This window comes from Aythya marila (assembly GCF_965140915.1).
Source record: "Aythya marila genome assembly, chromosome: 3".
Taxonomy (NCBI): Eukaryota; Metazoa; Chordata; class Aves; order Anseriformes; family Anatidae; genus Aythya; species Aythya marila.
In genome coordinates this window covers 40900284-40917775 of record NC_139044.1, presented here as the reverse complement: position 1 = coordinate 40917775, position 17492 = coordinate 40900284, and the positions used below count along the sequence as shown (strand labels likewise).

Here is a 17492-nt window from a genome sequence, read left to right as displayed (position 1 = left end):
AAGTGAGAAGAAAGGAAGAAAGTAAAAGGAAAGTAAGGTGCAGAGCTATAAACACGTTTGGGAGTGAAATGTGGCTGGTACAGTCACCTTTTCCATCATATATACCCTCTCCTAAGCTGTTAAAATAACCTTGCCTGCTAAGAACAAGCACTTTGCTAGATCTTTCAGACCGATTGCTCTACTCTGGTTATTTGCAGAGTATAGGCGGGTGCCTGAAGCCTTTATTCCTGATGAGAACTACAGATGCTGGCCATCTTACCATCACAAAGGCTGCCTCCTCTCCGTGTTTGACGTCAATGAAGCCATTGAGATCTGTGACAGCTACTCCCAGTGCAAAGCTTTCGTCTTAACTAACCAGACAACTTGGACAGGTAGGTCACAGGTGCTGCTGAAGAGGAGCAGCAGCAGCTGAGTCATGCATACTGGTTGCTTCAAGAGTTTCAGTACCACTTGGGGAGCATGCTGTGCTGGACTGTGGAAGCCACCATTGACAGCAACAAAAGAGAAGAGTTTCTGATGCATCAATGGAGGTCTTTTGGTCTTTGGTGGGACATTTCCTTGCTTCCCTTCAGAGGAGCAGGAATCTGCTGGTAGACCCAAAAGAGCAGGCACCAGAGGGCTTTAGGATATGCACCATAGGTTTCCAAACTGTGGAGTCCAAGATTTTATTTTGAAGTACAGCGACAGAGATAACAACAGAAATCTGTGACCTGTTTCTGCAGTTAAATGTGCAGGCCATGGTCCAACATCTGGGTTTACATAAACCTTTCCAATTCATATGGTTGTTGCATTTTGACACGAAACCAAACAGGTTCTCCCACGCATCTAGCTGGGACTTCCCGGCTGGTATAAGAGATGTTCTGGTGCTGGTGGGAACAGCATACTGCTCGTAGGGCTTTGGCTGAAGGACAGTGAGGAGGGAGGGTTTAAACCAGTTAGAGGTGGAAATGCCCAGTGCATTTCAGCTGGGAAACTACAGGAACTTCTAGGGGAAAATCCCATTTGCTACCACAACTCATTTTCTTGTCTACCAGAATATACTTCTTGAAAAGATAAATACACTTTCCAAAAGGTTTGTGGGCCTGGCAGTGTCAGTGTGGTTCCCCTGAAGGCATCCAGTCTGTGCTGATTAACATCAGTGGAGCATCGATCCTGGCTCGTGGCTGCTGAACCAGACCGAGGCTTGTTTCAGGGAGCTCCGCAGCACTCCAAGAAACAAAAATGTTACAAGTGTCTGCTAAAAAGAGACATGATTGTGTGTATCAGGTGGATTGGACTAACTTTGTGCTCTTCTGTCGTCATCTCATGAGATAAATCCCCCACTGCAGTCAGCATGAGGTTTTTCTCCTGTGATGACTGGTTGTGCACGTGTGCCCTGTGGACTCTCCCATCTTGTGACTGCTGTGCATCTTCTCCACGCACACAGTGCTGTTCTCCTGCTTGAGCAATCTCAAGCAATTCTGGCTAGAGCCAGGTCAATTACCCTACTCCTGTGTTTGAGAGGAAGGGTGACTGATGTGAGCCAAACCTTGGGAAAGCTGGTTTAAGGCCTTGCTGTTCCACAGATTTCAGCATGGCAAGTTATTTAGGCTCTGAGACTCATGGAAATGAGTCACATGGAAATTCCTAGGAAGTTTAGAGCAGCTTCTGTCTCAGATTTTGATATTAAAAGCAAATGAGGCATAGCAGCTATATTTCAAGTGTTATTTTTTTTATTCCCTTTTCTGTGCCATCCCTGGCATGTGAGCACACGAGTCCCTGCAATGTACAGCATGGAAATTTGGTTAGTAATTGAGGCATCCTGTTTGCCATGTGATACTTCTAAGAAAATAGTGTTATGGGGGCCCCCTAGGGAGGCAGGCTGGGAGTAAAGAGCAACTGTTTCTTCTGAATATTAGAGAGTGAAGGCAGAGGTTGAATAGCTGTGGAGAATACCTCTGTGGCCTTTGCTCCAAGGAATTGCTGTGTCTGGGGGAGAGCAGGTAGATAGGGATGTGAATAAGATGCTGGTTCAGCAAATAAGTACAAGACCTGTACTGCAGCTCCCACGGAGAGCAGTGAGTGAAACCTTACTAAAATCAGTCATGCTGGACTTGGCAGGGTGTCTTGCACTGCCAGGGGGTTCTCAATGGATATGGATTTATTTATTTATTTATTTTTGTGTATGAGGAGTAAATGCCTTGCTCCAGAATGTGTAAAAACCCAGAGCTATGAAGTGATCAACAAGAGGTATTTCAGAGCAAGTAATGCTTAATGTATCTTGTGCTGGTCAGTACAGCAAAGATTTGAGTGTGCAAAGATGATTCTGCTCCTGTATAACCAAATGTCTGCCCCTTATTTAAGCCCTGAACCCAGGCCCATTTATATCAGTGGGAGAGTCTTTAAAGACATTTTTTTCTTTAAAGATTATGTTAAATTTGTATTAAAATCTCCAGACCTCTCTTTCCTTTACCTTGTTAGCTGTATGCGGCCATATATTGACCATAATCACATAAGAATAAACATACAGAGCCCAGGAGAGATCAGTGCACCTTGAAGTGAAAGCATTTCAGTTTTATAACAGTTGAAGTTAAGAAAGAGTTCCGTGTTGGGGTGCCTAAATGATGTACAGGATGATTGTGAATATGAAATGTCAGTACCGTAAAGCAGGCAACCTTTTGCTCATCACTTCTAACTACCTTTTTTTCCTCCCTCCCCTCTCCTATTCCATGCAGGTCGGCAGCTTGTCTTCTTCAAGACGGCCTCAAATCATATCTTGCCTGATCCTGACAAGATAACATATGTGAAAGTGACAGACTGACAGCTAAAGTGGCTCGGTCTGATGCGTGAGTGACAAGAGCTGTTTGTGTATAAATATAGGCAGCTGTTAGGTACAGAACGGCTGTGGATGGGGAGATAATTGCACTATTACTCATTCTAATCTATAGAGTGCTAAACAAAACTTTAAAGAAATAACCTGCATGACCAGGATGAATGTGCAATAAAACAACACTTTGAAAATGTGATTTTAAAACAAAGCAAAATACAAAATACGATACACTGTTGGGATGTAATTTTGGTTACAAATCAACTGGCAGCTCTAGCTTTTCTAACCAAGGTTAGCATGACCTTTCTGACCTGTCATGTGTGTACAGGGATGGAAACTGATCATTTCTAAGAGAAGTCTGTATCCTCTGCATTGATATTTATTTGGGCACGTACAACTGAGTAACTGAAGCATATCAGTTTGTAAGCTAAATATCAAAAATTACTGAAGACAATCAACATTCATGTTAACTTTATCAAATATGCAATAGCAATGTGTTTGTCAAAATGAAGGAATTGGTTATGTTTAGAATTGCAAGACTGTAGCTAATTTTCTTTTTTGCTTCCAATGTTATCACAAAGGTTTGTATTTTTTTTAATTTAAAAGAGCCATTTTGTAGGTCTAGCAAATCACATAAGCATATGAATGGTCCCACTGAAAGGCTAGGGACTTACCCAAGTGCTGAGTGCTTTGCTGAATAGGGATAGGCCTAAGCATATGCTTACAATTAAGCCTGTGCTTAAGACTTTTGTTGAATCGAGTCTGAATTGTTCATGAAGCTACATCTTTGACAGACTGGCAAAGCAATCCATCTGGTTGAACAGGACTATTTTATTGAATATCTTGCAGTTATTCATATTTTTTTTATCATCAAATCCTTGGTTTTCTAAGGCACCGCTTGCTAATTCTTAGAGTGAATGAAGTAAATGACCTCAATAATGGTAATTGAATGCTAGCCTTAATTCTATATAAAATGCTTTTTATAGGCATGGTGTGTCTAGAGAATTTGCTTTCAGTGAAAGCAATAAAGTAAATGCTAACGTGACCAATGTCATACTGTTTTGTAGTTTGTACAGCCAGGAGAAAATGTGCTTTTGTTTCTTAAATTGTTTATTTTTGTAAAAAAAAAATAAAATAAAAGATAAATACGATCCCTTTCATATTCAGTTTTCTTGTGTCGCAAATAAATGCTGAAATCCAGTGAAGACTTAGCCGTAATGCATTGTAAGTCACATTAAACCTGGGATACTATTTCCAGGAACAAACTGAGGTTGCACCAGTGTCTTCCACGAAGGATGGGTTTAGGAGTGGCTTTATGGGCTTGCCTGTCACAAAGCAAGTGGCCGTTATAAAACAACACCTTAGCAACCTTTCTTTCTCTGTGGTTTGAGATATGTCAGCACCAGCCTTTTAACATTAGGAACATTAGGAAGGGGATAGGATGAGAACAGAACCTGAAGTAATTAGCAGTGGTGCTAATTTTTTTTTTTTTTTCTTCTGTACTTTACCAAGAAGAGAGAGAGAAGGAGGGCAGGAGAGCAGGGAAGCTGGACAGAAGTGTTCGTAGCCCTAGTGATTATACAGGAGGGATGGTCTGATAGTGACATGGTTGGCAGCAGGTCTTGTCTCACCACAGTTTCTCCGAGGTCACTGATACCCTAACGACTTCTGGCAATTCACTGAAGTGACATGCTGTAATGGCCGTAACTCACAAATTATCAAACTACGCGCCGTAATAGCTCAGCTGATTGCGTCGCAGTGCACTTAGGAACCCATCAATCACACTGTGGTAATAAACAAACACTACAGATTCTTCTAAAATTGCTACATAAATCATGCCAACACATCCTGCACAGTTCATTGAAGTGATCTGGGTTGTTGGCACTGAGGTGCTGGTATGTATTTGGAAAGTCTTTAACCTCCTGTGATTGCCTTCCCATTAAGTGCTGTACACCATTCCAAAAATACTCAGCATTTAAAAACAATGTGGATGGCTTAAATCCTTTAGCTGTGTTCCTAGATAAAATTTATCAACAGTTAAAAGAAAAAAGATATCTGGGGCAATTCGTTAATATTGTAGGCAGTCAACTTAGGATAGTTTCATTTCATCATTTTCTGCACGCCTGAAAAAAACACCTCTGAAGTCAGATTATTTTTTTTTTATCTCTGGAATTAAACTTGCCAAACCAATTTACATCAGCTTTTGCAAACAGAGATCAAGTAAGCAAGAAAGAAATGTAGCCATGAGCCAAGAAGCTGGATTCTGGATTACAGCAGTAATCAACTTTATACAGGCAGTTTTATAACTCTTTGAGAGTAAGGCTTTCCAATGGAAATGCTGATTAAAATCTTAATAAGAGAGGCGTGATACTACAGTGAGTGAGTTTAATAGCTGTAATAAGCACTGGTAAAAGTCTGAATTTATGGGGAGAAAGTGTCTTTGGCAGCTGTGGGTCTGATTCAGCAAAGTGCCTGACTGGCGCTTGTGGCATGGAAACCCCTGAGAAGCCACAGAGGAGGAGGCAAGGCACAAAAGAAGCTGGCAGGTCTGTGCCCCTCAGCCTGGGAGCTGTACCGTGTTTTCTGTGGAAAAAGGCATTTCTATCTCTCTCTCTCCCACCCCAACATTTTGACTGCTTTTTACATTTCCTGGCTTATTCCAGCCACAAGGTAGAAATATGAAAGAAGACACCCACACAGCTTTAAATGACTGATGTCTGTGTGCGTGCATGCACATGTGTGTACGTGTACGTTTATTTATGTCCGTGTCACACTGAACAGAGATTATTTACCCAGTGAAAAACCAATTGGCTACATACAAAATGAAGTGCTAAACAGGATGTTGAATTCATCTGGAGAAGTGAGAGCTCCATGAAGTCGCAGCTCTCCGTGGGCTGTGCTGAGCACTCATTCCAGACTGGGGCTGCAATGCCCTGGCCAGGCTACAGCTCAAAGCACCTCCAAGATGTGCACGTGGTCCCTGTGCTGGTCCCATGAAGGGGTCACGCTGTCCCCGGTGCTGGGAACAGATTTTACGCAATGAAGCAGGCACTGCTCAGCATCACCTCTGACCTGATATCCCGAGGAAATGTAGTAGTAGTAGTGGAATGTAGTAGTGGAAACGTGCTAAACGTGCTAAATGTGTGGATGGAGCCACTGGCAGCTGCGGTATGTAACACTGCCCAGGAAGACATGGAGGAGAGACCTTCCCACCAACGAGAGACCAGTGGGACTTTCCCACCTGCTTGGCAGAAAAGGGTGCTACCATCTTCCAGTGGTCAGGCCCTTTCAGTCTCCTGGGAAATAAAATTGCCTTATGAGTTTTGGTCTTTGCTTAGACCAGACTAAAAATGTGTTCTATTTTCCTGTATCATTTGTGAGCCTACTGTTTTCTCTCTGGTCATTTCACAAAGCTTTTCTGCCAATTCCAATGTGCCTTTTTTCAGTAGAATGCTGAGGTCTTGTGTATTCAGCTCTAGAAACTGAGGTTGTTAAAACAAATCTAAGAGAAATCTGTAGTGAAATTTGCAACAGGACTATGAGTATTCATCACCCTGGTAGAAAGCCTGAAAACAAAAAAGCCTGAAAGCCTGTGTTATCAGCTGAGGAGCTCAGGTAAGTTTGTATAGGGAGTAAAGGGGGTTAGATGTGCAGTGCAAAGTCAATGAAAACTTCAGATATTCTTCCAACACAAAATAAAGGAGTTTAGTGCAAGTACTGCTGCCTAATTTACTTTTCCCTGCCTCTTCCTGCTTCACAGAGGTGTTTTACTTAGTGCTGCTTGCAGTCGTGACCACCAAGCTTCCCATAAGATTTGTAAGAAGGCAGGCAGAGTGGGGTGCAGGACAGCAGCTCAGCGTGAAGCCAGGTCTTCCTATGAACAGCTACTGTATGTGGTGTGGTAATTGCTGGGGATCACTGTCCTGGAGGAGAACCTGACCATAGTAGGTCCACGGTGCCTGGTGAAGAAGTCATTCTGCTTTTGAAATTGGCCCTAACAGACCACTTTTACCACAGCTTACAATAAGTCAGTGCAAACTCGTGTTTATACCAGGTGAACAAAGGTATAGACGTGGTTAACCAGTCAGTTCTGGACAAGTATCCTGAAGGATGAAGTTACCCATGGGGGCTCTCTGCCATGGTCATGGAGCACTTCCTGCAGAGCTGTCCTACACTGCTGCTGTCCCACACCCTGCTGCAACAGCCAGTGGGGGGTATGTGGGAGACATGCATTGCAGAGACAATTAGAGAGGCAAAAATACGTACCATTACTCCACTTCAACTAGTCGATGTGGGGTGCTGACCCTATAAATGCTTATAAGGCCCTGTGACTTCAGGCACGGCTACAATTTAGAGCAAATAAGACACTTTTATAGATAATAATTTAGATTAAGAAAATTATTTAAAGAACTTGTAATTCAAAGCATTACAGGTGATAGTGAACAACCAGAAATCATGTTATGTTGCCTGTCAAGAGAGGCATATATGAATACAGGGGTGTTGAAACTTCAATGTAGAGCCTTTTCTTGTATTTATAGCAATAATTTCTTTACAGACCAAATAAAACCTACTACTAGAGAACAACAACAACAAAGGAAAAAATGAAGCAGCAATTTTATCCAGGTAATCACGTCTCTAACTTTTGGGTCAAAATGTGAAACACTGTTGAAAGAAGCCAGACAGATTTGAGTTGAAAAGACTCAATCAAAATCTTCATCAATCAATCGCAGAAATAAGAAATTGGAACTCAAAGAAGAGGAAGGTTTGTGAAAAGCATGCAGTATATGAAGACTTTACAATCATAGTCTGTTTAATATTTTTTGAGATGTAATCATTTGATTCTTTTTAAAAGACAGTGTGTTTTTTTCTTATGAATTTTAAACTAGAGTGAGATGCATCAGGCTGACTCAGGCTGACTGCCTCTGAGAGCTCCCAGTATGTGTAGGGTCCATATCCATCCTTCAGCCTCGTGGACTTTGGCATTTTACCACTGACAGGTAAATTGTTTGCAAGTAACTACAAGTAATTCTTTTCAAGCTGACGTGGAAGGTTTTAAGAGCTGCCTTTTAAAAATGCGAAGGAAGCAAAACATCACATCTCTTCTCTTTGTAGTTGCATGTGGTCAACAATTGCCTTTGTTTAATAGGTGCCCCACTTCCCCATGTAAGCTGAAGGGAAATATAATTCAGTAGGAGCCATCCTGATTATGAAAGTGTCTTTGATGTCAAGCCAGAGGCCAAACAACACATTTATTAGGAATTGTGGCTTGTAAACAAAAAATCCCTGCTCACCACAGTTTTTTAGCAAATGATTGTGAGGCTAAGAAGGAAGACTAAACTATCCAGCAACTACTTGGAATGATAAAGCCAGAATCTGATCTTACTTAGCTTGATTTTACCAGGGTAATTCAGTTAATCTTTGATTTATGTTCTCAAAAAACAGAATCAGACTGTTAGATGAGCAGCTATGGAGTAGGAACTAAATAAAACTTGTCTCTTGAATCTAAATGCTTTGACCACATAAGCGGGGAAAAATACATTGATTTTTCCCCTATATATGTACACATGCGTGTGTATGTGCACATGTATAGGTTTCCATGAGGGCTGAACAATGATAACCTTACTCTTAAGGTGGAAGCTTTAGCAAGACTAAACATGTTAAAGACACAGTATTCAATAAATAACCTCAGGAAAGCAGTAAGTAACATATTTACACTTACTGTTTAACAGGTTTAAAGTCATCCTCATTTATCATCCTTTTGCTGAGTTCAAGTGCGTCCTAACAAGAGTTCAATTTTCAACATTCAGAAGTACCCAGCATGTATGAAGATAATGTTTCAAATTAGTATTTACAAATTGGAGCTTCTATAAATGCACTAGAAGGAATGTGAAGCAGCCAGTCAGACAAATAGATGACCGGGGGCACAGTGGCAGTTTTAGAAGTATACGTACTTCACGTTTCATACAAGACCTTGGCTTTGTGTGAGTTCATGACCTATTAAAACCTTGTATGACCTATTAGCAGATCTTACTTCATTCTTGGACACAAGCTACTGATCTGATCTACTAATGAACACTACTGTTTTTACATATTTTACCATCCCAGCTTGTAGTCCCAAGAGTGGCAAACCCAATGCCTGTTTCAAGAATGAAAACACTTCAATTAAACATCAGGTTTTCATCTGTATATGGCTCTGATTCCTGATTCAGGATGAAAGTTAGATAACAGATCTTAAGCGGATAGAATACTACAGAGGCAAAAAATAATGTCTGCTTTGTTGTATAGGCAATGAGTTTGCAAACAGACTGCATATTCCTCCTGGAGAATTAATGCTTAATGACTTAGGCTGTGGGTCAAGGTGGCAGATGTGAAAGAAATTTTGCTGCCTTATATTGCAACATATGTTTCATGACCTATAATTATTCTGATATATGGTTCATTTCTAAAGACCAAGCTCCTTGAATCATGTGGTTACATAAGAACAGACTTCTCTTTGGTTCCTTTTAGCAACTACTAAAAAGTGTGAATAAAAGAGAACTGTATGAGTGTAATAATACTCATACAATTCAGAAATCATTGTAGTTGTGGTGCAACTGATTCAATTGACTAAAATTAACAGTAATTCCCAAGTGGATGCTGATGGTAAGCAAAAACAATACAGGATGGCAAATATATATAATTCTAAAAGTAATCAGAAAAGGATATGGGAACTACATAACAGAGATACCATTTATGTAATAAATATTGGCATGGTGGTCAAAATTTACTGTGGTGGAGAAATAAGTATGCAGTTCCAAAATCCCACCCTAAATGTCAGGAACAGATTAACTCTTACCTCCCTGCAGTCACCAGCCCATGTACTATCAGTTCTCAGTTTCTTCAGTGCCTTGCAATTTATTTTTGCCTGAGCCTCAGTCTTCCAGTTCTAGTTCACAGGTAGTGGCCTCCTTGTGTGTGAAATTCCAGCAACTCAGTAACAGACCAGCCGGCCTTGGTTCTTGCTTTGTGTTGCAGTTTACTCACCAAAGTAGCACAGAACATGCCTTCAGTTTGCATGGAATAATTTTCTTAACAACCAGTGTTCCTAACATAATTTACTGTAGACTGCTGACAAAAGCTACCTTTCTGCTATGATGAGATAAGCCACCCTCCAATGCCATCTAGTGATGCTGACAGAATTTGTTCAAAAATCTAGATCTTGTGCTTTCCAAATAACCACTGTGCAGGTGTATTTTATGGTTCTTATGCTTTCATAGCAAACCAGGAACAAATTTTTTTCAACCAGTTTCAGCTGGCTAATTTCCTCAGGTAATTTACTATGCTATTAGTATATTACATTTTTTTATTCCTTCCAAATTGTTTGATGCTGTAAAAGGCCATAGATTCTGCCTCAGCTGGCAACCTGGAAAGAAGTCATTTGATGCCAAGCGTCCACGTCTTCCATGTTCTGTGCCATTGATACAAACTCTACCAAAGGACCATGCAATGCTGCCTGTTCAATACCTTCTGAGGGGCATGAATCTCGCTTTTAAAGCAGAGGTCTGAGTGTAGAGTCCTACAGAAAAATAATAATAATTTTAAAACTACACATTATGTATTGTAGCAAACCAAATATGAATGGCATAAAATTTCTGTTGCCTTACCCTCTTGAATTGTTAAGGCTCAGGCTGATAAGATTTCATAGAGCCACAGAAAATCTGAGGAACGGAACATGGAGGGGATGAAGGAAAGAATGGCAAATTTGCTGTGTTTAATGTATTGGACACCATCTGTATTTTATTCAAATAGGGTTATATGTTTTGTGAAAATAAAAACCAGCCCCATGAGTCAGTATGTGCAAGGCAGTCACTTGAATATCTATAATGGGAAACATGTTTTAGGTTGGAAGTTGCAAAGGGAAATCAAATGTTTGAAGTGTCAAAGTTGGAAAAATATAAAATACGCCTGACACCGTAGCTATTGAAGCCAAAATGAATAAATCATCATCTCAGGAAAGAAAACCCCACCAAGCTCTTGGCTATAACCTTCATTTTCCTACACTCAAATAAAATTACATACAACCTGATAATTTAACCAGACTTGTCAATAAGAACTGATGGCTTCAACAGACACTATCACTTCATGATTCAGTGTAGACTTCAGAACCATCCAGTATATTATCCAAGAAATAAATTTAATGTCAAACTTTTCTCTTTAAGTTGATAGATAGAAGAACCTTACGCAGTGCAGCTGATGTAAAATATGTCATATTGCAGAGCATTAGGGTAAAATGAAATTAATGCCAGCTTGGTAATTTATTCCCTATGTATGGCCTTTCCTGAGCAGTTATATAAGAAGTATTTTAGTATCTTTCTAAGTAGGGCAAGCATGACTTCCAAGAAGGAATTTGAGAGAAACTTTGAGGTTACAATAATAGGAGCCTGAGTTTACACTCCCATTTCTGTTACAGTCTCGCTGTTGATTCTGGTCAAATTTTAATTCATTTTTTCTTCACATTAAGCTCAGTGTCAGAAATGTGTTTTGTGAACACCATAGTACTTAGTTGTGCCAGTTTGGGGAAAGTTATTGGGACGTAGTGTTTTCTGGCTTTGTCTGCTTCAGGGTTTTATTTATAAAAAAAAACAAATAGCCTGATGGAAAGATGAGAATATTGACTTTAGCTGCAACCTGACATGCAATAATTTGAGCAGACTGAGGACTTTCATTTAGTGGATGGCTACATACTATTTGTTTATCTGTCAGAGGGGAATAGTCTCTGGAAACTGCAAATCAAAATAAAATCTCATTTTTACTTGCTGAGAATAACCCAACTGGCTAAAAATAAATTAACCATTCTAAAGCCTGTGCTGTGCAGAGCCTGAGGTGAATGCACCAATGAGAGAAAGAGTGATCAGCACTAGATTCAACATCCTGAATCTCTCTTTCGCTGTGGCCCTACACAGATGTCACAAAAGGCTTTCTTTATATGTTGGGGTGCTGCACAAGTCTCAATGGGTCGTCGTGCCCTCAAGGAGCTGTCAGAGTGCTCCACCTACTCCTTGCTCTCTAATTTCCTTCTCTCTCCCACCTCTGACCCACAGTGAGCACTGCAGCTTTCTCAGCCCTGGTTTTACATTGTGAGCATGCTGCAGCTTCATCACATGAATAATTTAGAGCTAAACTGGACTTCCTTTGAATGTTGCCCAGAAAGCAAACTGGACAAATGACACAAAATCCAGCACCCTTCTTCACACTGAGCATCACTTAGCTTTCCATAGGTCCTGCTGCCTTTCACAGGATCACGTGAAATTAGTTATTCTTTACTGCGATCAAGAATGGCATAACTGTGGTCGCACTGAGTCTGTTGTTCAGGCAACTTCCATCTACTCTGAAATGCCCCTGACGGGTCTGACCACAAAGCCAGCCATCCCATCTGCACCATCTGACAGTGGCCAACAACTGACCCTGAGGGAAAGACCCAGAGTAAGCACAGACCTGGCCCTCCTTTTGACACTTTCCTATTCTCTGTCAAGCAGCAGTTCAGGATTTTCACAAGGTTAAATTATTAAAACAACTCCAGTCTTTCTCTATAAGAGCATCATACTATTTGTCTTGGTAGCTGTGGTAGATCCAGTATCTCCCACCTTGAAAATAAACTCCTCAGCTTTGGCTTGGTGCGCATACAGCAGCAGGAAATCGTTATTCTGGGAGTAAATGCTTTTCTATTGACATGGTATCTTAATTAAATCTACAAATGGAACATGTCTTTGGTGTTTTCAGTAATTTCTTTCCTCTGTGAATTACTTTCAATATTTGTTTGTTCGTCAGCCAGAAATGTGGTCCAAGGGATGTTGGAAACAATACTCAGCTTAGAATCTTGATATTAGCACATACAGTCAACACAAGGACATCAAAACCATATATTTAGCTAAGCCTCAGCCTCTGCAGAGAAGGTAGGGCTTTTCACCATCCTTGAAGATTAATGTAAACCTCTTGCAGTGGATGGTATTGATATGTGTATATTGGATTTTTTTTTATTACTCACCTCTTGAACTGTTAGTCAGGAAAGTTTCCTAATGTACCCCTGCTGATGGAACCAAAAAGGTGTAACACTGCATTCTTTATGACATATATTACTATTATCTAGATCTGGACTAAGCACTACATTCCTGATTTTAGGAATAGTTTATAAAAATAAATAAGGCAGATTCAGTTCTACATAATCCAGTAGTGCAGGATCTCCAGTCTCAGTTGTTAAGTTCTGGTTCAAAATTACCTTGCTGAATGTATGAATTATAGGTTGAACTAATTCAGGAATGTTTACATAACTGAACATTAAATTTGGACTATTGCTTTCAAATAACTGTGTGTATATGAAATATCTAATGTGTTTATTTTCTTAACTTTTCTTTTAGATAGCTGATTTCCCATCAACATTGCTGTTAAATTCACTGTTTGGAACGCAAGTTTTAAAGTATGTCCAAAATCTTTCTTTTGAGGTCACCTGTTAATCAAACATACTTACTAGAAGACACGTGTATGCATAAAATAGCTATTGTTTTCTAATCTCCAATTGCACTTAATATGATAAACTTGAAAAGCCCAGTGATCAAAGGTATTAATTACTGTTACATACACTCAATATCACCTTTGCTCTAAACAAACACAGATCTGATCCTCTTTTCAAAATGTATGAAAATTTTATGAACAATTATTTATCTTTATATGTCTGAGTTTCAAAGACACATATAGTCATCCAGCTTTCTGGTAATTGTAGAAGACCAGTAAGAAAAAATACAAGTAGCCAAGGAACTGCACAAGCTGAGATTCCTTTAGTTTTGAGAATGACTTGTGCCCTATCTTCAGACCAGAAAAACGTTTGCTAAATAATGCAGGAGTGCAGAAGAGAAAGGAGAGAGACAAGCCTGTCTGGCTTCCCTAAACCATTATGTTCACTCATGGGACTCAACTCAAAAAGCTTACTGCTGTCACATGAGACGCATGAGAGGAAAAGGAGGCTTAAAACATTCACAGTACAGCTACTTTAACTCGCTTTTCTTACTCCTTTCAGTTTCTTGCTCTATACCATTATACAATATCATTCATAGAAAGCATTTGTATGTGAACTGATGGCTGAAGTCTATTTTATCATGAAAGGTCAAATTCCTACTGCCAACCCATCCTTTCTGGACTGGACTGTAAAACGAGGGCTCCTCATGCAGCCTTTGCTCTCTGGCTAGCCCTAGCCCAGTACAAACAAAGCCATTGACTTCAGCAAGCCTGCTTGTATGAATAAGCCCTGTAAGATACAGTCTGTACGTTCCAAATTGCTTCTTTTTTTGTGCCATTCACACCAGGGATTAATATCTGTGGGGGGGTTTTGTGAAGCCTTCACCCTCTTGCCCTTCCAAAGTCCAGCAGTAGCTGTGACTTCGAAGAAGCAGCTAATTTTTCATTTTTTATTTTTTAAAATCCATACAGCCCCTTTGTGAGACAGCCCTTTAATTTACCATGAAAATTTTTGTCTAGTCCTCAATATAAAATCTCCAACTGCCTTTCTTGGAATACTCTTGGAAGGGCTGAAAGCCAGTGCTTTGCATTTCCCACTGCCAGTCGATACTTCTCTGCCCTCTGTCAACATTAAAAAATTGCAGAATGGCAGTGGCCGTGGAATACAAGTTGTCCATGAGCTCACCTAAGAAATGACACACTGAATATTCATTTGTTCCCTATTGCAAAATGTCATTTTTCCATGAATACTGCTTGAAGCAGTACAGAGAATACATTTGCATAAACCATTTGTTAGAAACAGAAGACTCTTTGTGAAGAACTATTAAGAAACCACATAATCTACTTTTCTGTTCTTATGCAAGTTCCAGGGAGAACACAGAGCTCCTTTGTAAACAGAATCTAAATACAAGTGCTGGGTATGTTTTTTCTGCAATCAAGATTCCATAAATAATAAAATTGGAGTTCAAAACCAGAAGTACCTGAAATTGTTAAATGTAATGTTAATGATTTCCTGGCAGTAGTTGAAATTCAGAAAGTTTAACACTACTAATATACACGCAATTTTGACCGAGTTGAACTCCCCCTCCCCAGTTCTGCTAAATAAAGCTGTAATTAATCTGCAGTAGAAATTTTGGTATCTCCAGTTCCTGGGGAAAGCATTTTTATAATACATCAGGGGAAGCTGATTCCGTAAATTCAGTTGTGGGTTTTAATAGCCTTCATAATTCATTGCTGTCTCAATGATTTTCTGCTTTTATTGCCCGTCTGAGCCCTTTTGTCTAGATAGGTGGCCTTGAAGGTTGCTTTTTTTTATGATACCACCTTTCCTCCTTAACGTTTCATTGCCCTTCTCCAGTAGCTGATCTCGTGCACACTTAGAGAGGCCCTCCACCACCTCCACGATCACACAGATTGGGAAAAGTAAGCCAGATAAGTCAAGGCAAACAAAGACCAAGTGTGGCACACTGAGCAGCCAAAGAGATTACCGCTCATGCGATTAACATCTTTTCATGCCCCTTCTCCCACTGCAAGATGGTCTTGTTTCCTTTTCATTGGACAACACAGTTCAAGTATTTACTTGTTGCACTTCCCTGCAGTGAATTACTTGGGAGGTTCTGCCATTTCCTGGGAGCCCTTCTGTGGTTGGAGAGATGCAGGGGTAGTGCTGCGCAGTGGGGAAACTCTAGCAAAAAAAGGGCTTTGCACATGTTTTGCTAGGCAGTCTAGGCAGGGAGCACATTAATGTAATCACTTTCTGTTTTACTAATGGATAACTCCTAGTCTGAAAGGAAATATGAAACCTTTGCAGATAACATATGACCTCAACATACAGTGACTGCCATTTGGATTAATACTATGCAGCCAGTTACCTGCAATTATTATAATCAACAGTCATATGGGCTAATTACGTTTCACCTTTACTCGGGGTGTATTGGTGCCCTGCCAACACTCATTTACACCAGCCAGCCCTGCTTGGTGCTGGGTGCCTCCTGACACCACCAAAACCAAGGTGCCCCGCTGTTCCTGGGGTAGGGTTGAACCTGGCTGCAAGCCCACACCACTGTGTCTTCTGCGCTGGATTTTCCAGCTGATTACCTCCTATGATTCAAATGGAAAATAAATAAATCAACTTTTTTGTTGATTTGTAGGCAGCAACAAATGCAGGAGGTCTCATTTAAACTATGCAATCATTGCAATTATCCTCATTTCAGTCTGTATAACAACGTTGTATACTTGCACAGTTCTAGACTCAGCACACACGAAATCCCCGTGAGGTTACAGTTGCACAACAGGCTAAACCCAAGCGTAAGTAGACAGAAATATTCCTCACTACCCACCTCTTACGGTGCAACCCAGACTTGAGAAAAGTCAAGATCAAATCCTTAATCCATCATCTCAGTTAATTATGGAAAATAGTCCTCAGTCAGAAAAAGGAACGAAGATCTCTCAGCAGCTATAGGCAATGGTACTGGTCAAATTCTGGGAATGTCTTCCCCAGATTTTAAATGAATTTATTTGCTTCACACCTGTTTGGTGTTTGCTTTCCATAATGTTTGTGTGATTAGACTTTACTGGCTCAAATATTTGCAGCAAGTGGATTACTGGAAAACTGGAGGAAATACATTTCAAAGTAAACATGAAATTATTCCTTCCGGATGTATGTGTTCACACATTCAGTGCAGAAGCAGAGCCAAACCAATCTGAGGTCATTTGGCCGGTTTTCTCCAAGCAGCACAACCTGAATGCAGCTTACCAGTGACTCCAGCCAAAAATTAAATGAGTATCTGATTAACCGGACTGAGCTGTGTTCAACTTGTATGTATTCAGAAAAGAGTCTACTTTCATCAAACTGAGTCTTGAGGGCTTGCTGCAGCCCTGAGTGAAGCTGAAGGCTGTTTTTCCTGTGGGATTTGTAGTCCAGGATGTGGAGTGCATCCCATGCCTGCCTCCATCTCCTCTTCGTGCTCCTCTTGCCCCTGCCAGTGTGTGCCAGCTCATGGTGAGGACATGTTTAAGTCCATCCACCAGCCTGCCCGACCAAACTAACCACGGAGCAACACAGTGAAAATCTGAATAGTATTTGGTGGAAATAGGAAGCATTTAATTTTAGCTTACGTCTGATCAGGCTCTGGAGGGTTTGGTAAATTCCAAATAGAAAGCACATAAGATAATCACAAGCAGTAAATGCCAAATGGAAAGCATGTTAGATAATCAGAAGCAGGTTTAAATGTTTTAAAATGCATTGGCAGCAATATCAGTATTTTTTTTTTGTATGCATGTGATCATTTGTTTACTATTATTATTATTATTATTATTATTATTATTATTTTTCACAAATTGATTTCAATATATAGTGAAAGAAATATTTATTTTATTCCCTGAAGTTTTTTCCACAGCAGATGAGCTTCAGACGCACATTTTTTCTTAGCAGAATACCTCTGTATTTTGGCACGTAATGGCTCATTCAGTACCAGTCAACAAAGTTGATTTGGTAGCTGATGGTGCAGGCGGAGAACTGAACAATTAACTCTGAGGTTAATAGGAAAGGCATATCCCATGTATTTATTCTTCCATCTATCTATAGATCTGAGAACTTGAAAACAGCTGTGCATTTTAGGTGAATTATTTACTTTTGGGTAGTAACAACGCTTAGTTTAGCATCCATGTATTCCACAGTTAGCATCCATGATGGAAT

General features: G+C 40.2%; 1 protein-coding gene across 1 annotated transcript in view; it reads left to right on the top strand.

Moving 5' to 3' along the window:
• The window catches only part of PKDCC (protein kinase domain containing, cytoplasmic), a 33796-nt gene extending 29830 nt beyond the window's left edge, over positions 1-3966 (top strand). Inside the window, exons 6-7 of the mRNA XM_082758286.1 lie at positions 198-371; positions 2715-3966. Of these exons, the coding sequence (XP_082614412.1) occupies positions 198-371; positions 2715-2800 (260 nt within the window). The 3' untranslated portion in view covers positions 2801-3966. The remainder of the gene's footprint in view (positions 1-197; positions 372-2714) is intronic.
• Positions 3967-17492: the final 13526 nt, after the last annotated feature.